The sequence below is a fragment of the Cupressus sempervirens genome, chromosome 5 (assembly GCF_028749045.1).
Source record: "Cupressus sempervirens isolate cs-2001-9-10 chromosome 5, ASM2874904v1, whole genome shotgun sequence".
Taxonomy (NCBI): Eukaryota; Viridiplantae; Streptophyta; class Pinopsida; order Cupressales; family Cupressaceae; genus Cupressus; species Cupressus sempervirens.
The window spans coordinates 448,165,381-448,188,332 of record NC_143122.1 but is presented as its reverse complement, the minus strand read 5'-3'; the positions used below and the strand labels follow the sequence as shown (position 1 = coordinate 448,188,332).

Sequence of the window (22,952 nt, the reverse complement as noted above, 5' to 3'; positions counted from 1 at the left end):
ATCAGCTGTTATCAGGGAAGGACACCATTTCAGCTTGGGTCTGCAGTATTGTTTAGCTGGGCACGATTATTGGTACATGGGAAAGTGAGCCTTGCAACAGTAGCCGCCATTTGCAACACTTTGAAATATAGAGAGTCGGATAATCAGCAGCAGACGTTTGCATGTTCACAGTCCTTTTCCATCAGCCAGTTTGGCATCATTGTTAGGGAAAATGTACTGGATCCTTTATTTGGCTCTATAATTCAAAGATCTGCCTGGTACGATTTGTATCAACTCTGACTTTACTGCATATTGTTATTTATTTTCAGACTCTTTTCTTGCCATTTGCTACTTCTCATTTCTATGTTGAATAATCATCAAAAACACAAAAACAAACAAACTCTTCTGCATTTCCGTCTTGTTCTACAAGAAAACATTAATAAACAGGAAAAAACAAAATAAAATAAATCTACAGCAGATTTGCAGCAGAGATCCATCAGGGATCTTTCAATTGAATACAAAATCAGCAAGACATTCTCAAATTTCTTCGAGAGAACATTCTACAGGCTCAGAATCACCAGAAGATGTACGTTGATCGTTGTATGACAGAGCGAAGTTTTGAGTTAGGTGACATGGTTTACCTTCATCTCCAACCTTGCAGGCAGAGCTCCTTGAAGAAGAGTGGGTCCGAAAAACTTCAGCCTAGATTTTATGGTCCCTATCGCATTACTCGAGGGGTTGGAGAGGTTACTTATGAGCTGGACTTGCCAGATGACAATAGAATTCATAACTTTTTCCATGTGTCTTGCCTCAAGAAGGCAATTGGTCAGCATGTAGTGCCTTCCCTTGGATTGCCCCCACTTGATGTGGAAGGGAAGCTGGTTTTGGTTCCAGCTGAGGTGATTGAGATCAGAGAAAGGAAGCTGCGTAACAGGTCCATCAGGGAGTACCTAATTTGCTGGAAAGATTTGCAATATGAAGATGCCACTTGGGAGGGCAAATCAATCCTACAACATCCAACACTGAGATTGCTTGAGGGCAAGCAATCCTGGGAAGGGAAAACTATAATGTCCCCTTCTCCACGCTAGGCCTTCTAGCGCCTTATTGGTCTATCTTTCCATCCGGATAGGCTAAGGGCATTAATCTTGAGGATGTCAACCAGTCACAAGATTCTATTTGGTTTCGTTGGGGAGATATTTAAGTGGTGGGGCTTTCTATAATTTAGTCACTTTATTTTATAAACTTGATTTATAAAGTTACTTTATGACTTAAAGTCATTTTATAACAAAAGTAACTGATGTGACTAAAAGACGAAAATGGCTTTTATCCCACATTGCCTAGTTGTTTGTATTTCCCCTCATATCGAGGTTATAAAAGCAAGGAGCTTCATTGGGATTGACACAATGAAAATATGATATTGTTCAAAATACAGAGGTTACTTAAATGTGATTGGATTTCTTGAGGACAAAACCCCTTAAGAAGTTTTAGAGACTGGACGTAGCCCCAGTATCCCTTCTCAGATTTATCAAGACCAGGTACGAATTGCAAATTACATATAGAATCAATTGATGCCTACTTCAGAGGTTAATCAGCTAAGGGTGGTGTTACTTGTTCTTTATATTAGTTGGAAAGACATGGGATCAGTATCCATCTCGTGTGTAGAGGGAAGAGTGCGTTACCAGTTACAACAGATGGTAACAGCAGATTATGGACTTACTCCCTGTGGTAGTGCGCAACAACAATACAGCAGATGGTAGCATCAAAACCGGCCAAGGACACATCCAAGGGAAGTTGGGTCATCTAAGTCCGAGCATTATAGGGCTGATCAATCACCATGCGTAGCACAGCAGACATAAGGAGGCAATAACAGTCATTAGGAGCCTTACCGTCATCATCAATAGTCACGCAGCAGTATTGCGAGTATTAAGTCGGGTTGCTGAAGTCAAAATCTAGAAGAAGGCCGACCCAACAAACACTGCAAGTACTTGACCACCGTGAGCAAATAAGAGCCTTGATAAGGAGTTCTCTCAGCTGGGGTCACGTGAGCAGTTGACGTCTTCACAGCAGTGCCAGGTTACATGTCATCTTGCTGCATTGTTGTTTTATGTAAAACCTTGCGGCTAGTGTCCAGACGTTAATTTAGTTATTTGGATGAATGTAATTGGAATGTATGATGTTTTATGCAAATCTTCATGAATATTCTCATTGCTCCATGTTACCACTGTCATAACATAAAAAAGTTAAAGTATTGGATTAGAACAATCATTACCATCTCCCTTATTATACTTATTTTGAATTAGTGCTTGTTGCTACACTTCTGGTTCGGATTCTAACAGAAAGTGGGTCAAACTTTGATTGGTTGGCACTTAGCAAACCTAGTTGTGGAGCACTTTGTGGCATTTTTGAAATGGGGTTATAATAGTATAGTCAATCAACTCAACGGTTCACATCTAATGGTTTTTGGAAGTTATGCCTCGAGACTCCAACTTTCATACAAAAGAAAGAGAAAAAACACTCATTCCGTTGGACGCCACAATGGAAAAATTTCCTTTCCAAAATATTCTAAGGTAGTTAATTATGCTACTTATATAGGGTTGAAGAGGGGCTTTGGGTTAATTGCGGATTGTGGCTCTATCTTGCAGATTATTGTAATTAAAATGCCCATGTGGCTGTAGCATGTTAATTTTCCAAATTTTGTAATGTCATTTCATTGAAGATATTAAAACAAATGCTTATGTTCTTTTCATTGTTCTATTCATGAAATTTTCTATGTATTTCCTTGTTGCGTTGCGTGTAGTGCCTCTCTCATTTGATTTCTGTAAGTCATCCTAATGGATACAACCTTGTTGATCTTTCTTTGTGAAGTGATCATGATTGGGACCATGAGTGGTTTACACCCTTGAGGTGATTAGATTTATATTACTGTATCAGTTGCTTTGATTATATGCTTATGGCTGATTTATGAGATTATGATGTGTTAGATGGTTTCACTGAGGTTTGTACCAATGGTTACCTGAATTGATGTGGTATCATGATGATGTTTCGTGATTACCCTGAGATGTGTGCAGAGATTGCACTGTGTATTATTATCCTACTACATTGGACTAGGTTCCTGTAGCAGTGATTAGTCATGTATTTGACCATGTTCACTTATGTGTTTTAAGTGCCTTTCCATGTTTAAACAACCATTATTAAATGCTTAAATAATTAGAAATGAATTGTCCATGTTGGATTCATTGGTTATGTGCTACGAATATTTACCTTGTTCATTTCGGTAATTTATGCAAAATGGGTTGTTTAAATAGATGATTTTAATGCAATTAAATAAATGGTTATTTAATGTGATTTAATGCAATTATTGCTTCGGCTGTATTATTATATGCAATTGCAATTGATCATGTTGTTTAGTGTGCAGGATTTATGTCCCTAGCAGTGGCACATGGAGTTAGTGATTCAGTTGTTCATATTTAGCCAATGTCGTCCCTATATGGTCAACGTATCCTAATTATTTAAATTAAAACCTCCGGTAATTTAATAAATCCGAACTCATTTGCATTATGTGATTAGACCCGTGAGCGTGTCTGTGCATTTAGAGGTTTGCAATTGTCACAAAAGTTACGAAGGATTTCTGTGATTTTTGGTTTAAGGGAATTTTGGGCTTTATCTTATTTTATTTAATTCCCGACAGCTTTGTCGCAATTGAATTCCAATTACTTGGAATAGCCTGTTTTCATATGAGTTGATTTAGGGTTTAACTAAGTGACCTAGTTATTTACCCTAATCCTTTATTCGCTCGAAAAGTGAATAAGTATCCAAAAAGGAATTTTATTCCTGACTTCTCACTTTTTGAAATAGAAAATTGAGAGCAAATTCCAAATCCTCTTCATGAGGAAATACTGTTTTGTTCGCTATGGGAGCTACGAGCATGGGATCGTCGCAAGATTGGTCTCGTTGGATCCAGCTCAAGGAGACCTTGGATTGCCGTGATTTCCGGCCACTTCTGCAAGGTTTTTATTTTATTGGTCGTGTTCTCGTATTTGCCCTTTTGGCTGTGAGGTAAGGCTCTCCCGTTTTATTGTTTCAGCTCTACTTCTACTTTCGTTTTTGGTAGCTGTTTGTTAGGAGGTTGAGAACTAGTGTTCCCCTCCGTTTCTAATTGCTAGCTCTACCCAATTGGATGGGTATGAGCATTTCCCTGTTTTTCGAGATGGAGGTTTGAGGTTTTGCACCGTTATGTTGGCTATTTTTGCATACGGACTCCAAGCCCAAATTTTATTTGATATTCGTGGCTTTTGTACCCTAAGACAAAATGGATTTTAGTTTTGAATTTGTTGAGTTTTGAGGTTTTCGCCTCGATTTGTGTGCCGCCCAATTTTTTTAGGTTTTCTTGACACATGGTGTTGGTCGTGGATTTGGATTATCCATAGGATGTCAATCCGACCATTGTTGCATCTTTTTGTTTGCATTGGGATGTGTGGTGCATCTGTGCTCCCGATCTTGTGTTCAGTTGAGTGATTTTATACGTGGTGTTATTGTTTTTGATCAAACCCTTGTTATTTCGTGGACACTAGGATTCATGTAGAATACATACTCCCGGATATAGGCTGGTTGAGTGATTTCGTGATGTTTGGTTTTGTTGCATCATTGGGATTCGTGTAGAATCCATGCTCTTGGATTTAGGCCGATGGAGTGAGTCATGATGTTTGATTTTATTGTTCTTTGGGATTCGTGTAGAATCCGTACGCTCGGATATAGTCGAGATGAGTGATTTATTTTGCTTGTGTTCTCATCCAGCCCTTGTTTTATGATCTTCGTGATGGTGGTGCGCCCACACACAAGCACGTGCAGGTGCATTTGTCGGGTGCTTGCAAGGCCAAAACTCCCGATTGTTTTCGATGGAGTTATGTTCATTGGGGTTGGGTTGGGAATATGCATGCCTATGGGCACTCATCATGTGATGAGCATGGGTATGTAGGGTAGCATGGAGGGGCTTCTCTCGCAACCTTGGTGACTATTTCCCAGAGGGTTGGCATGAAGAAGTTCTAAAGAAGTGATAACTAAATAAATTACTGGGTAATAAATATAAGATAATAAAAATGTGAGCACCCAGAGTTAACCCGAGAACACTTAATTGTGAGCACCCGGAACTGACCCGAGGACACAAAGTGTGCACCTTCCCGGGTAGTTAATGTTGCTGATACTAGCTTGAGCTACTCGATGCCAAGCTACTTACCCTCTAGCAAGCCCCTACATAGTTGACCTATAGAGTGTCTGACCGGGACCTAATCCACTTGCATTGTCTCATGATCTTGGTTTCAATCATCTTTACTGTCTGGTGTGAGTGTTAGCCATGGACGTTTGCTTTATGTGTATTTGTGGTTGGATCATTATCTCCATCAACACGGTGGGAGTGGACCTACGAGTTCCATGCCGTTTGGAGGTGTAGCTACCTTCAATACTGCTGGGGACCAATGTACAGAGATGGTCTATTTTCCAATTGAGACCAATGCTTGATGTTTCACTTGGTATTTCGGGTTTTCCAAAGTATGTTTACTTGTGATTTATGTTTTCATTTGAATGTATGAATATCATGTTTAGATGATGTTAGTTTCATTGATGCATTCCTTTATTATGATGTTATAGCATATGGTTAGATGATGTGATTCACTACTAGTTGGAGTATCTATGTTTGATAGATTAGCATGTTAGATCTTGTTCTTATGATTTTAGTTACATTTGTAGTAGTAACTCCCTCATAAGACAGCTCCGACTATCTAGTTAGCAATTTGGGATGTTACGCGCGGGGGATGGCTAGGGCCTTGGAGGTCTCATGATGCTATTACGGTTGGGAGAAACTGTGCACGAGTTTTAGTTGTGTTGGTGCTTAGATGTTTATGTGTTCCTTCATATGATGTTTGGTTTATGAGCCATGTATGTACACTGCGATGTTGCTTTCCGCATGTTCTTTCATATGTTGTTATGGTTTGGATGGATAGATGTTTTCTCCTTCTTGTTGCATGGTGTCTTGCATTTCAGGTGTTTGAGTGTCCAAGCCTCGATTATAGTAGATCAAGTACTCCCTAATGTGGAGGTTCTAACTCTTTTTCCCTTCTGATTGTTCATTAGGTTGTTTCTTTTCAATCCTGGGCAACAGTGGTTCAGCATTGGGCGCTTAAGGAGTTCTATTATACAACACTAGAAAGTATCGCACCGTAGTAGTGACAAATATCGTACAATAGTGGTGAAGTATCGCTTGGCCATACTGAGAATTATTGCCTAGCTATACTAAGAAGCATTGCCTAGATATAGTGAAAAGTATCGCCTGGCTATAGTGAGAGATATCGCCTAGCTACAATAAAGTCTCGCCTGATTTCTTGCAAATACTTGCTCGGGCAAACAGCAGGTATCTCTGGACTTTTTGGTTGAGAGTTAAAGGGTGTTTTGGCTACCCTTTAGGGTTGCACACCTTCCTAGTTCAATAGATTTTCTATGGGGTTTAAAATATATTGTTTAAGTATAAAATTCATTATACTTAAGATATATTTTAATATTTGAGACAATTCATTTAAGATAGGTTCCGGACCAATAGGTTCCAGACCTCTCCAAGATAAGATAAAGATTCTAGGAAATTTCAGGGCTTCGAGATTTCAAACTTGGCCAAATTTCAAGAGTCAACATTATCTTTCAGCATGGTGTCTAGTAGATGAGTGGAGGTAACTTTGAGCCCTCGTCTTCTGCATGACCGTTATTGGTCTCCGCTCATGATTCTTGATTATGGTATGATTAGTGGATATGGACTTGTCTAGGAACTTTTACTTTGGGATTGAACGAGAACATCCCCTTGGTATATTCTCATGATTCGTGTGGTCTTTGGTTCATGTGTTGTGGTTTAGAGCTTGGAGATCTTTGGAAGTAGATGTAAGACTTCCACTGGTGTAGGTGAACATGTGAGTCTTGTCATGATTCCCTATTCTTATCATCTTGTGTTGATGCTTCACTCTTGCACTTGGTTACTTTATGTTGTTGTTAAGTAACTTATCTTAAGAAAAAAATTATTCAGTGCATGTTTTATCCTTGTGTTCCAAGGATCTCCAGGCGAGGCATTACATTGTGTGTGTTTGGTTTAATAAGGTGAGTACCCTTCATCACATCCGAAGGTAGTAATTGTGGAAGGTTGTGACCTTTGCAAAGGGCAGTCATGATGGAAAGGTGTGACTCTCCCCCACAGAATATTGATGTTCGATATCCACCAAGTACTCAAAGAGTTTTGATATCACATCTGATATCATGTATTGGTCGCCCAAAATACATGATTTTCACCAATTACTAAAAAATGTTTGACATCACATATAATATCATGAGTATTGGCGTCCAGAATTTCAATGATATTCACCAAATACTCTGAGTAATGGCCTTCCAGAATGTTGAGATGCAAGGTATTCACCAAATACTATGAGCAATGGCCTTCTAGAACATAAGTCACGTGATATTGACCTAGTACTCTGTGAGCAATGGCCTTCCAAAACATCAAGACACGTGATATTCCCCAAGTACTCTATGTAATGGCCTTCCAAAACATCAAGTTGCATAACATTCACCACATACTCAAAAAAAAGTTTATAAGGCATGTGCAAACGCATTCTCATAATGCTTACCATATTAACATCCGCCATACGAAGTATAATCTATTATGATCTACATAGACATCGTAAGATATCCATCATAATAGAAAATTAAGTTATTGTAAGATTGTCACCTTTCAATAACTTCTACAAATACAACTGACATCATTTGGAAGTCGTCACTTCTTCATGATGTACACAGGGGGTAGGCCCATTAAAATCACGTAGTCATGAGGTATATTCATGAATCACAATCCTATTGATTGCTACAATGTGTTGATCATTGGGGAATCCATCTTAACATGGTTTACTCTCACTGAATCAATACGACTGAAATCACCAAAGGTTAACTAAATCATATCCTCTATCTGCTCCCTCTCTTTCAAAGTTTCCTGAAATGCCAGCCTCCCTCTAAATCTAAATCTCCCTCTTTTTCCTGCAAGAGCATTCTCGGAGGAAAAGATCAAGGTATATAGCTCATATTAAAATATATAAATAAGAAAGAGACTACCATAATACCCAAGGATAATAATTCTATATAATAAGGTCATTACAATATAATATTGATCTATTGTTTTCTTATTAATGCCACATATAATAATCTATAGTGACGAATTTCACTATATTCTTTACAAATTATTTAGAAAATATATTTGACTTCATGTATAATCACCATATAGTTTATATCATATATATACATACACACACACACACACACACACACACACATATATATTTATATATTCATTGATTTAATAATATAAAAGAAACTTTAATATATATTCACCTTGTTCTATATCACTCAAAATATTTCATATTCAACATATTGAAATGAGATCATAATAACAAAATAATACATACATATGTATACTTACCTTAGCCTACAAGAACTTATGTATTTGGTCCACGTCCCTTGCCATCGGTCAAATCCTTATAATTCCTGCATCGATCTTTATATCCCTTTCCCAGCAACATAGTAGTCTCAAATACCTTTGCTTGGAATCAGTTAAGCCTTCCATACACCTTCGCTCACAGTATTGTGTTGGTGCTCTATGTTTGATGTACTTCTCACATCGCAAAGTAAGTGAATATACACCGCCTTTGATACTAACTGATTTCTTTGCCGGTGGCAGTATTTAAACCATTCAAATTGCCTTCCAAGAATCGAGACCCTTGCCCTTTCATACTCGACACTAATATCAACGCAAGTGGCAATTAATAATTCATTATGTAGACCTAATATATCTTCAATCTCTCTGCTTTACATGCATTGTTTCCTGTCTGACCTTGTTGCCAACATAGGCCTTTCATCCTTGTTGATACAATCCAATCAATTGTGAAATTGTATGACAACCAAATTATTCGAAACCCTTCTAAATACTTTTATTGCTTATGGTTGGTAGAAGCGCTTTGGATACACGCCATAGAGACGCGTTATATGATGCCCAATAACTGTATCATCACTCATTATTTTATGGCAATTTATTCCCAACCAAGGTTATTATCGTGTTTGACTAATAAGCAACTTTTGCTAGCCGTTCAGTATTTGTTTTCAACCAAATTCCAAATTCTTTTTAAATGTATGCAAGTAGACTAACATAGTCAATAATCCACCTCACCAACAATGCCACGTGTACAACACATATCAGGATAGCATAAAGCAAGCAATACAAGTTATTAAATTAATTTTACTAACGTCAATAATTATTATTTTATAAAGCGCGATGATTAGAATACATTACAAATATTGTTTGATTTCTTCCATGCATAATCAACTTCCAGACATTAATAAAGTGGTGCATCATACAAACCCCAGCCGCAACTATATTTGGCCCATTTATGAAAGTTATTCAACCACTGTTTCTGGAGCTATAGTTGTACAGGTATGGTATAAATCTAGCCTTTATAAGCAACCTCATTTGTTTTGTATTCTCTGTACGGCATCAATGTTTTCCATTCACGCCATTCATGCTCTAGAATGCGCACGCCTTTAAAGCTCCCAATGATCAATCAGAGTGCCTGCAAGAAATTTAGGTCCAATTCAATTTTATCGCTCTGCTTAATATTTCTTTGTTTGTAAATTGACCATTTCATATTGTACATTTACAGCATGGCTCTGATACCATGTTGATTTCTCGGATCATTGTAACTATACTAAGCACTACCATGTATTTGGTATGTGTTTTCCGATTGCAAACACCTCATATATTTATAAGAGAGTGAGAGAATGGACATGTCCCTTCATGGGACATGTTTGTTCATTAACATAATTAAAATCTCTTAGTTATATATTATTAATATATAATATCTCTTAATATAAATATTATATATGTATATATATAAGTTTATACACACACACACACACATGTGCGTCTTGATGCAATTTATCCTAGTAAAGCTACAAAACATCAATAGTTTTCTTTTCCATTTAGGTTCATTATTTAGAGTTAAACAAAATGGTTGGGAGTGGAAGCTCTACATCATTTGTTGGGGCAAACCCTTTTAAGATTGATGCAAGTTTACTGCTTTGGCGTTACACAACTATTATTAGGGTAGTGCTTGCTGGTGGGTCTTTTATTTGGCAATTTAACCATCGCAACGTCGAGTAATCTAGCTCATACTCTCTAGTGAAACCTAGCTTCATTCCTACTATTGGGAAAGGAATAAAACCTTGTAAGGCGACATATGCAACGAGCTGCCAACTCATTTAATCTTGTAATATGCTAGAGAACTAGAAGAAATAATAAAGGAAAGAAATTGACTGGTCCCATCTCATGCCTAGACAAGCTCAAGGAGACCTAGTGGCTTGGTAAAATCTAGTGGCCCACATCCTTTCTTACCAACGGCACCACCTTTTGAACCAAAAATTGTTCCATGGGAAAGAGGCCCATTAGATGTAGCCTTCAACAATAAAGTGAGAGATATTTGAGATGAAAGTATTGGTCATTGCTTATATTTGAATGGGCCTCCAATCAATCTCGTTAGATTACCTTATTGGCAAGGTATAGTGAGTACCCTTTGCAAGGGGCCTACTGATTATGTGTAAGTGTTGGGTATGAAAAGGTGCAAACCACCTTATTGTTGAGGGAGAAAACCTTAGTAGAGACACAATTGAAAGTGATCAAGGATACATGGGTGGAAACAGGTATGTTCATTTGTAATGGATGGAAAGACTGCAAGAACACGCCTTCGATCAATGTTATAGTAGTGTCACCTAGAGGGCTAATATTCTTGAAGGTAGTGGATTGTAAGGGGGGAGTGAAAGGTGCAAGTTTCAATGTCAACATCCTCATGGAACCAATTGAGATGGTTGGGACTGCAAATATTGCCTAAGTCATAACTGACCATGCTAAGAATTGTAGGGAAAATTGGGGCTATAGTAGAGGCCACATATAATCACATTTTACGGACACCATTTACAGTCCATTCACTCAATTTAATCATGCAAAAGATAGGCAATCAAATTGAATAAGTCAATAAACTTTACACAAAGACTAAGGAGATAAAATGTTTGTGACTAATCATCACATGACACAATCCTTATTCAAGACCTCTTCATTGGAGTTGTTAAAGGTAATTTAATTTTGTTTTTATATTTTGTCTTTTAGTTTTAAATTTTATAGATGAACTAGACATGACATGTATACTTTAAGTTTTATGCCTTCATAGGTTGCTGAAATACAATTTGCATTGCACACAATTGTCTTAAGACGACTTGTGAAGGTGTGAGAGGCCTTCAATGTTATGGTTATCAACACATTGTGGAGTGTATGGAGGCAATCAAACACAGAAAAAGCCCAAAAAGTAAAACCATTGATCCTTGATGATGATTGGTGGGAATGTGTAGAATATGTTTTGGAATTCACCAAGCCCATCATGAGCATAATGAGATTTGTTGATAATGATTGCAAATGTTTGGGTGAAAGTTATGATGGCATGGACACCATGGTGGACATAAAATCAATAATAGTGGGCAACGAACATAATGATACTTTTTCAAAGGAGTGGAAAAAAATATCGTTGACTGTTGCAACAATATGACCACCCCTTCACATCTCTTGGCGTATGCTTTGTCACCAAGGTTTTATAGCCAAGATATGGTTTCACAACCAAACAGAATGGCACCATATAGAGATGCAAAGGTTGCTGCTGGTTAAAAAGGACTTTAATTTAATTTTGTTTTTATATTTTGTCTTTTAGTTTTAAATTTTATAGATGAGCTAGACATGACATGCATACTTTAACTTTTATGCCTTCATAGGTTGCTGAAACACAATTTGCATCACACACAATTGTCTTAAGACGACTTGTGAAGATGTGAGAGGCCTTCAATGTTATGGTTATCAACACATTGTGGAGTGTATGGAGGCAATCAAACACAGAAAAAGCCCAAAAAGTAAAACCATTGATCCTTGATGATGATAGGTGGGAATGTGTAGAATATGTTTTAGAATTCACCGAGCCCATCATGAGCATGATGAGATTTGTTGATAATGATTGCAAATGTTTGGGTGAAAGTTATGATGGCATGGACACCATGGTGGACATAAAATCAATAATAGTGGGCAACAAACATAATGATACTTTTCAAAGGAGTGGAAAAAAATATTGTTGACCACTGCAACAATATGACCACCCCCTCACATCTCTTGGTGTATGCTTTATCACCAAGGTTTTATAGCCAAGATATGGTTTCACAGCCAAACAGAGTGGCACTATATAGAGATGAACTTGAAACATTGTCCTCACCGAGTTTGCCCAATTCACATCTACCAAATATCATGTCATAGATGCTCTCATGTTCAATATAGGATGCTTGTTGATGAATGGTGGTATGCACATGCTCAACATTTCATTTTCTTGCAGCCTCTTGCAATTAAACTTCTCTCCCAAGTTTGTATCTTCTATTTTAAATTGTTCTTGAATTTTAAATTTTCATTTAATCATGATGCTATCGTATTGAAATTAAATACTAGATGTAAATGTTGTTTGCTAACTCAAACAGCTAGCAAGTTCTTCTTTAGCTAAGCGGAATTGGAGTCAATACTACGCCATCCACTTGGTTAAGCCAATCACTTGGGTTCCAAAAAAGAAGAGGATTTGGTCTTCACACACTACAACCTTCGCCTATTGTCAGATAAGCAAAAGGACCACAATGAGGCCACGACAAAGAATTGGGATATAGTCCTTGAGTGTTCTAACTTGTATATTGAATGCATAGAATTTGAGAGAAAAGAATGGCATACACTTCAATGGGTGTGGCTTGTATATTGAATGCAAAAGTTACAAGTTGGTTGTAACTAAATTTTAGTTATTTTTATACATAACTAATGTGGAGTTATCATATCGTTAGCATAAGCAATAAGGCTGCAGAGCATCAAAGTTCTTGCCAAAACGTTGGCAGGGCTGTTCAAACTTTGCTATAAAGTTTGTAAGTTCAAAATAATAATTGAGCTCAAAATTGTGAGTCTAGACCTAGAAAATCACAATAAGAAATTGCATAGCTTTAGCATAAAATGCTAGCAAGGCTGTGTAAACAGTCTGAAAACTGTACTTTTACCATTAAGACGTATACAATTAAGAAACATCTGTTGTGTACATTTGTAAATGCTTTTAGTATGATTGCAAAAATGAAATGAACCTAAAGAGATCTCTGCAACTGTACATGTTGGACACAAATTTAAACTATGTTATATACAGGGTCTATTTTTTATAGTAGTGATGCATTGGTCGTACTTATATTATTATGTAATGTAGAGTGTAGTTATTGCCATAGTAGTGATGGATTTGCCTCAATATGGGCTTCCCAACAGAGTGCCTTACTTCCTAAATTCTTTTCTATGTTGGATGGTAATCAGGTGGAAATGAGAGGTTGCACCATCAATGTTGATGGATGCAACACTTTGTACACCCTACAATAAGTAACAGTAATGTAGTTGAGATTTAAACTTTTCAACTTCTTGTGATTTTTTCACTTCGTGGCCCCATTGCAAATGGCGAACCCCTCTTTCACTTTGGTGATTAGTAGGTGTTAGCTTTAGATTTGATTAGCAGCATTTCAAAGCTTTGGAGAGGTCTTACAAGTCATTAGAAATCCAAGTCTTAGGCAAGGATGAGCCTTGAGGAAGGTAAGAGCTTTCAGTTGGAACATCGAAATTTAGAATCATAGGCAACTTGTAGTGTTGGAGCCTTAGGTGGAGGTTGTACGTGGTTTTGCAACTGATCACCATGAATACATCAAATTTTTTACCAATCCTACATACGCAGCCAAGAAAAGAACGAAATTGGAATTGAGAATGATCAACTGAAGAGCATGGAGCATGTGAAGTTTGGGAAAGAAGTAAGATGAATTTTACACTTGGTCAATTTTGGATAGCAGAATCAAGTCAAGTCGAAGGGTTTGACAAATTCTGTTCAGACCATGCCATATGCCCAGGTAGAGGACAAATTTCCACCCTAACATCTTGTTTGGCACCCAAGGAATGAGCAATCTCTGCTCAAGTCTATAATGATTGAGCCCAAGTACTTAGCAAATACCAATTTGCATTGAAAGGGTTGCGCCCAAAACATAGGCATTTTCTGCCTTGCTATGGAGCTCTATGAATTGTGCCCAACATCTATACATTCTCCACCCAAGACATTGAGACAGAGAAGGGGGAAAATTCTGATCTGCACTTGATGTTTGAGCCCCACAATCATGTGATTTTCAATTTACAAGATGTTGGTCAAGCCCAAGAGTTGGGCATTTTCTGCCTAACCTCCATACATGGAACCCAACACTTATACAAATCCTGCCTAGCCCACATAAGTGCCCTAAGACCTTGCGTTTTCCAAAAATCATAATAGTATACAGGCCCAAAAGAAATTCATATTTTGTCTGGGTCAATTGGGAGTCAAATTCAATCAAAAGATGTGTTGAAAAGGTTGGCCCTTGAGTAATCAACCATCAAATGCGAATGTTCAATATTTGTCAATCTTGAAAATTGCATTTACTTTGGGGGTTGGAGAGATTAGAGAAGATGATTTCAATTTTGAATTTGAAATGGCATATGGAAGAGGTTGGCCCCTCTAGATGGGCATGCTTTCAATCAAATGCCTATACAGAGGCAACTAGAAACTTCATTTCAGACATTAAAACAATTCAATCCAGTTATTTAAATTATAAGCATTGCAATATGGACACTCGGGCATGTCGGGACAGGGAAAAAAGGGGCTTCAATTTGGGGACCGCGGTGGGGGATTATGGAGGGGGGTACTATACATATAGTACTTAAAAAGCTAGTCATGAAATGATGTATAATAGTATAAGAACTGAAAATACCATATATTTGAACATAGCCAAATTGTAACATAGTAATATAACCAATGCAGTAAATCGCAGCTATTATGAAATAATGAAAATGGCCTTTGGATGGCCGAGTTGAGGTTGGTGGTCAGTTTGGAAGCATTTTGTTAATAAAAAATCAATAAAACATCAACAGTTACCCTGCAACTTCCTGTTTACTTGCTGATACAGAGTTTGGCACAGCCCCATAGAAAGATCTAACTAACTCTAATGTACTGAAGCAGGGAGGAATGTGACTTCCAAATGAGCCCAGTCCCATTGGTTTTGGTGGACAATGAAAACTTTTCTTGTGACAGGGTCTGTAGCCCGTGAGTATGAGAGTTTGAGGCAAAAATAACAGTTGTGGGGTTTCCTGCTGTTGAAATCCCCTATAATTTGGTCAATTGGGAGTTCAATAGATCATGATTTTGAAAGTTGCAGGCAAGAAGAATAGCATTTTGGAGTGATAGGGTGATGCCCTAGTCAGGTAGCCTGTATATGAATAGGAGTGAGGGTTTTGTAAAACGTTGATAGAATGATCAATCCTTTTGCAAAAACTTGTGGATCCAGTCCATTTGAGACCTGATGACCCCTGGATTGCAGATTTAGGAGTTGGAGTAAAGAATTCTTGTAGTTGATTTGTAAAGGATCCCTGATTAGGCCTAGGCTGAATATTACCAGTCAAAGTTATGGTCAAACAGTCCAAAGTAACCCTAGTCACAAAATTGATATGTTTTATACCACCCAAATGGGTGGCTGAAGAGCCAATTTTCGTGTTGAGATTTCTCTTGGACCAAAAGCTATGATCAAAAAAGTCAGTGGACGGGGCAACTAGAAACTAGGTCTGCTTGTGTGGGAGGTATAACAGTTAAAGCAACCTGTGTTATTTAGAGTTGCCAAGGATGTATAAATGTTGCATTTGGTTGATCTAAGATGTTCCCAAAGTGGGTTCAGCCTTCTGAAACATTGAACCCTCAATTGGTGTTTGTAGCCTATGAGGCATAGTGACCTTGTGAAGGGGAACTTGGAGTTTGTAAAAAGTCATGGCAGTGGGTTGATTGGAAACCAACCTAAGAAGAATCCTTATCTATTTTGAAGTTTGGAAGTGGCAAGATCTGTCCTTGATACAGGGTTGCTTGTTTGGGTTGAGGGAAAGATAAAGAGTCCATTGTTGTGAAATATGCCTTTTTAGTGTTAGTTGAACCCTACCTCTGCATCATGCTATTTTGGCTATAGGTTGGCTTGGAGTAAGAGGTAGCACAGGTTGTTTTGTAGGATGCTGTAAGTGACAAAGCGCTGCTAAAATTCAGAGAGTGGAGTTGTATTCATGTAACTCTTTTGTAAGATTTATTCAAGCATTGGATCTCTTTGCATATGCAATTATTTGTCTTGTGCTATGATTTGCGTTATCTTTGTAGTTTTCCATATGATATATCATGGTTTATGTACCTCAATATTTTACATTTGCAACATACTTCACTTGTTAGCTCTACACTATATCTACAGTTTAAAGAGAAATGTATTTTATGCCAAACAGAAATGTTACACCAATTTTTCAAGCATTGCATGGAAGGGCCGTACTTAAAAATAATTAATATGAAAAATAAATGTAAACGTTGTAACTATGAGAGGAAAACAAATATCCAAGAATAGCTTAAGAACTACAAGAATATATAAAAGATCCAAGAAGAAGTTTAATATCAAATATAAAGCAAATTGAAGAAAGTGAAGATGAAATTGAAATCTTTGTAATTTACAAGACCCAATTTCATCTAGTGCCAGCAAGAACCAAATTGTCTGAATTCTTAGGGTACCACCAATAAATCAAGGTATTGCGAAGAAGATGGTGCTCCCGAAATTTTTGAATTTGCAGGGCTTAGGAGCTAGGGTTTTGACCCATTATGGAAATGATGCGGTGTGATTTGGCCTCGATCATGGGCATGGATGATCAATGGTGTCCCTAGACAAGAAGGGAGGATATCACAGTGTCTTGACAACCATCAATAATGGTGGATCCGATTTTCTGGAGGTTGGGATGCGACACAGGGACTTTCAAGGGTTTCTGCAAGGCAAAGCCTCCCACAAAAATAGTGGAAACCCACATGGAAGCGCAAAAACTTGGCTATGGGATCAACATTCAAAGGCGCAGGTGAAGATAACAGCTGGGGAGTTTGGAAACAATCTTTCCATGGGCACGAATGCGGCGCCTGTGGCCATGGACAGCTGCAAGGAAATGGCCCAGCATGTAAGCACTATTTCTAAATATGGTGCAGGGAATGAACAAGTTAGGCAGGGTGTAAACCCTAGGTGTAAACAGGCTATGGGTTTAACCAATTTTCAGCTTCAGTGGCAGAATGTGCAGGCTCCTTTTCTCAGAAAATCCCTAACGACCAAATGGGGCAAGATTCTTTCAAATCAATCTTACCCTTGACCAAGGCTTGCTCAGTGACAGTGGCAGCTGATCTGGAGGAGGAGGCTAATCATAACCTAACTGTCTTCTCAGGGCTCGGTTTAATTGGTTGGTTCAGGGGGTTTTGGCCCAGCCCTCTTGAGCTTCATAAGTGGATTTCAAGATATTGGGAGCTGATTCTGGAGGGTCGTGTTCAGATTTACCCAGCTGCTAAGGGTTTCTTCATTGTTGTTTTTGAGTATGTGCAGGACAGAAATAGGATTTTGTATGAGAATCAATGGTACTGGGAAACTAAAATTTGCTCTGATGTTAAAGCCATGGCATTCAGAATTCGACCCAAATAAAAAAGTTTTTGATAAAAATAAAGTATGGGTAAGACTTCCTAACTTGCCTTTGCATCTTTGGTTTGATTCTTGTTTTGAAGCTGTTGGAGATGCTTTGGGTAATTTTCTGATGGTGGATAAAGGATATTTGAATCTGCTCCATTTCACCTTTGCTCGGTTTTTGGTGGAAATGGACATTGCTAAGGGGCTGCCTGCAGAAATTATGATCAAAACCTCAAAAGGTAGTTGAGTTCAACCACTGGATTACAAAGGGTTACCCTTTAGATGCAGGATTTGTTTTCAGACAGGACATATGGCTGCTAAGTGTGACAAAGACAAAAAACACAGGCCAGCCTCATGGTGGAAAGATGCTTTGACTCACCATTATACAGTAGAGAAAAAGGTGGAGCAACAGAAGAGTTTTTCTCAAGTTGTATAAGGGGAGCAGAGGCAAGAGTCCCCGAAGGAGGTGGTGGAACAACCACTAAATAATCATACCAACATAGAGACTGCTGATCTTGACAGGGCAGATGTGCAAAACAATGGAGTAGTTACTCCAGTGGGAATGGAGAAAAACAGTCAAAGTGGAAAATAGAGAAATGGAGGATGCCCAGTTGGATGCTAAGTGCCATTTTCAACAAGATATGGGGAGCAAAAATGATCAAGCCCAAGATTCAATGGCTCTTCCACCAGATTGGCAAAATGAGGCTGCCCGTGTGGAAGAAAGATGGCACATAGTTAGGGGCAAGAAGAAAAGGAATGTGAAGATGAGATCCTTTGATATGACTCTTAGATCCCACTCAAAGGGAAGTAAAGGCTGTAAAATTTAAAGCTGATTTAATATAGTCCCTGTTATAATTATAAATTTTGCTTCTGGATTTGATTGTGTGTGTTTTTTTAGCATCGACGTTTCGGATTACACTCCATGGTTCATCATTAGGATGAGAGAATGTAAAAATGAAATAGCATGCAGATCAAGCCAGACCAAGGGGGATTAAACGAGAAAGAGGAGTAAAGGGGTACAGAAAACGAGGTGAACAAAAGAACTGCAACGTTGAGGAAGGCCAGATCTGCAATTTTCTTCATAAGTCTGATTTTTAGCATCTCTAGTTGCTTGGATTTGTAGAATGAAGGGTGTCAATCAATCTTATTAGATTTCCACAATCCATTAGAAGGTAGATTCCCTCCCTGTTATAATGCTTTGGTGGGGAAGGTGGATTCCCTTGATGTATTCAGTGTGTGGTGGTAGAAGTGTAGAGGACGGTAAGATACTGATCTAGAAAAACTCTTTCATCTATGTAATCTCCCTTTATTATTTAATATAATTTCATATTGTTACCGATCAAACAATAATAATTGTCTATAAGTTAACAAAATATAGGGAAATTTAGAAAGAATAAATTTACTTAAGGCTTTATAAAACAAGTCTTAACCCAAAAGATACAAAATTAGTCTTCCACACAAAGTGGTAACCCCATGTTCAAAAACTTTCACAGCCTTGAAATACTTAAATCTGCTTGTTCTGAAATATCAGGAAATTCTCCAATCCAAACTAAGTTGGATACCAAAACGAATTCCATTATCCATTTTCAGAGACGTTACAAAGAATTGATTTTGATTGTTAAGATTCTAAGAAGAAGAGATGTGTCGTCAGGTAGTTGAGCAGCAGATTTACACATAAATATATACATATAAATAATATTATTCAGGATTTGATTGTGATGAGACAAACTGTAAGACACTTTCAAAGTAGACATCAGAACCTGAAAAACATTATAGAAAAAGAATCACTCTTCTTCTATATGGGCAATACCTTGTTTCCAGACCCTCTGGAAAATATCTAATGAGTCCCATGATAATCTCAGCGATACCAGCTAAAAAAAATTAAAACTCCACATTGTAGCTACACGAGACCACAAGGTTACCTGATTATCTTCTGACAACTCTAGATGCCACTGAAGGCTCTGTTACAGGCCAAAAATCCTAAAAGCAAGCCTACAATCCCTGGTAAAAATCAAGGAAACATATGTTCAATATGTCAACCATGAGAACACATCAAGGCATTCAAAACAAAGGCAGAAATATCAAACAGCAAATGATCAAAACCCACAAGTCATTATAAATAGAGCCTGACTCAACTACTTGTTGCTCTATAGAGATGCTACCATAATTCCCTGAATGAAAAACTAATGAATTGTACAGCTAAATGCTCAACACAGGCGTAAAACAAGGCTGTAGACCCAAAATTAAATTAAATGCAAAATCGCTTTCACTACAAGAGCCAAATATACACTAAATTGAGGCATCTGTGACGAGACATTAGACAGGAACGAATAATAAAAGCTAGCAACCCCTCTAAATAGTCTTGAAAGGAATAGAATTTTACTGTTAGTAATCCCCCACTAAAAAAAGGGTATAGCTTCCCTAAAATCAAAAGCCTGTACAGCTTATAAGTCAAATAATTTTACTGAAATCTGTTGAGACAACAGAAAACATCATATAAACCGAAAGACAGTATGAAACCCACTTCGCCATATACCCCTCTGAATTAAACAGCCTCACAAGCCATATCACTCGAAATAAATACAATGAATGCAGAATCACAAAACAGTATGTTTCTGCAAACCAAAATGACAGCTAAACAATCAGATAACTTCCAAGAGGAAGGCACTTGAAAGATAACAATACCAGAGCAAAAAAAAAATTGCAATGCCTTCTTTAGTAGATACTAACCTATCAAAGTAAACAATGGAAAACCATTGAAATCAGAAACAGAAGAGTATACAACAGTTGAAAGCATCCAACAAAAGAATGCCCCTTTACAACCAAAGAAAAGTTCCCGCAAGCATCAAAGTAGCAAATTTAAAATTTTGGAAAACCTGTGCCTCAAATTCGTTTCGATACAGTCAACATCATCCAGAAGGTTAAAAGGAAGAAAATATCGTTTTCTTTATTTTAAAAAAAATTCTTCACACGATTTTAGCCCACATATGCTACTCTACCATCCAAATAAAGTATCCCCAAGAAATACATTCCAGACACTAAAAAACACACAATCTGGAGCAGAACTGAACGAAATTGAATCAAGCAACATACCAGAAAACACTCGCTGCAAAATAAAACTCAACCAAACCCAGCAATCCACATCCCTTTACTAACGTGTGAGCGATAACGTTTAAGCTTTGGGGTGGAAAGGAATATAAACGCTTTTCACTTGAATATCAGCGGATAACGTTCGTGTTACGGGCCGTAAAAATTCCAAAAAATAAACATTTTGTTCATGTGAATCTAAACTGACATAAATCGACCTAGAGTAATCACCTTCAGCTATATTTATGAAAGATTAGTGTGCTTAGCTTTATGAATGTTCATCATTAAAAAGTATGTTGTTTTAGTATAAAACTATAGGTAATTTGTATTATTGGAATAAAATTGTAGTTTTGATGGGTTGAATTTGCAATTCTAGTTATATTTGTAGCAATTCTAAATAATCTTCATCGCTTCTAGCATCAAACTTACCAATTTCATTATCTCTCTTGATATAATATTTACTTCTAAAAATTTTTAAATATTTTACTGATGGTGCATGTCCAAACCATAGTTCATAAGGTGTCTTGTTCGTACCTATTATGATCTATACTATGCTCATTGTATATATTGTTGTATTGACTACTTCTCTCCAAAATGTCTTTAATACATCATTCTCAAACATCATAGCTCTTTTTGTTTCTGTTACAAACGTATTTCTTCTCTCAACAATTCCATTATGCTTGGGAGTCTTTAGAGTTGATAGTTGCCTCTTAATGCCATTCACTTCACCAAAGGTGTTAAACTCATTCGAGGTAAATTATCCACCTCTATCAAATCTTAAACATTTAATCTTCAATCCAGACGCATTCTCAACTCTATTCTTAAATAACTTAATCTTCTCAAATGCTTCACAATTTTCTCTAAGGAACGCTACCCACATAATCCTAGTAAAATCGTCAATAATAAGCATGAAATGCATTTCCCCATAGAATCCTCTTGTCTTAGTGGGACCACTCAAATCTATATGAATAATCTCCAATTTCAGTGTTGTAGTAAACTTCTTGCTAGGAAATGAGCTTGTTTTCTGCTTAGCCATAACACATTCCTTGCACACAACATTAGTAGGCTTCACAATTTTTTGTAAATCTCTAACAACAAATGCACTACTTTCCTTCACAATATTACCAAAATTTATATGACAAAACCTTCTATGCCACAACCAACTGTTATCAACTTTTGCAACAAAACATGTCATCTCTATAGGGTTCAACTGAAAAACATTACCTCTAGATCTTGTGTCAATGCCAATCAACTTACCATATGTGTCCTTAATAATGCATGTCTTTTCTATGCATTGTAACTAATATCCCTTATCAACCAACTATCCAGCCCTCAATAGGTCATGCTTTAATCCATCAACAAAGTAAACATCATCTGTGTTAGTTTTCCCATCAAGAGTAATAGATCCTATTTGCTTGATATGACAAGCCACATTGTTACCAACTCTGATAATTCCTCCATCGTGACTATTAAACTTAACAAATTTATTCATGTCAACAGTCATATGATGTGAACAACCATTGTCTATGATCCAATTAGGTTTCTTCTCAACTTGCGATACTAGGGCTTTCTCTTCTCTAACTTCTATTTCAAGAGTTTCTTCTTTTATGGTTACAAGTCCTAGCTCATCATCACTTTCCCTATGAACTCTCTCATCTGAATCATCATCTTCATTTGCTTACAAACATTCTCTAGGCCTTCTAGACTTGAACTTCTTCTTGTACTTTTTCACTCTTTTAGGACACTTAGAAGCATAATGACCAAATTCATCACAAGTCCAACATGTAAAGATTTGTTTACCATCTGGTTCTCTCTTTACAAGCAAGGCAATTCCTTCTTCAATCCTTATATCTTCCTCAGACCTGCATCTGCTACTACTGGCATAATTTCCACTGGCGCTTGCCCTTCTTGACAAGGAAGGGTGCACACTTAATGCACTAAAAGTTGTTTCCACTCCAGGCAAATCTCCAGCCCGTTTCAAGCTTATTTATGCTACTTCCAATCTTCCAAGAAGAGTCTCTCTAGTAAATCTCTCAGAACAAGGTATCACTTGTTCAATCATCTACACTATCTACTTAAATGGTGGTGTCAAGTTTTTCAAGATCGTCCATATAATTTTATCTTCATCTTTAGATCCATTACAAGACTTGATTCATGCAACAATTTATGATATTATACCAATATAACTTCTTACATATTCATCT

At 37.4% G+C, this 22,952-nt stretch overlaps 2 protein-coding genes across 9 annotated transcripts in view; one reads left to right on the top strand and one right to left on the bottom strand.

The window, feature by feature from the left end:
* Nucleotides 1-20,828, bottom strand: part of LOC149556713 (large ribosomal subunit protein bL19cy-like) — a 63,872-nt gene extending 43,044 nt beyond the window's left edge. For 4 of the 8 annotated variants that reach the window (XM_089831181.1, XM_089831183.1, XM_089831184.1 and 1 more), the window contains exons 1-2: nucleotides 20,755-20,828; nucleotides 19,584-19,662 (exon numbers count right to left, since the gene is read on the bottom strand). The gene's annotated coding sequence lies outside the window, so the exon portion shown is untranslated. The remainder of the gene's footprint in view (nucleotides 1-19,583; nucleotides 19,663-20,754) is intronic. The other 4 variants (XM_089831182.1, XM_089831185.1, XM_089831188.1 and 1 more) reach the window with 1 other exon arrangement.
* LOC149556714 (uncharacterized) lies at nucleotides 564-1,067 on the top strand. Its single transcript, XM_089829962.1, has one exon. It carries the CDS (start codon nucleotides 564-566, stop codon nucleotides 1,065-1,067), a length of 504 nt encoding a protein of 167 aa, XP_089686088.1.
* Nucleotides 20,829-22,952: the final 2,124 nt, after the last annotated feature.

What these genes read in the sequence shown, in the direction of transcription:
- LOC149556714 (XM_089829962.1), top strand. Translation starts at nt 564, where the DNA reads ATGTACGTTGATCGTTGTATGACAGAGCGAAGTTTTGAGTTAGGTGAC.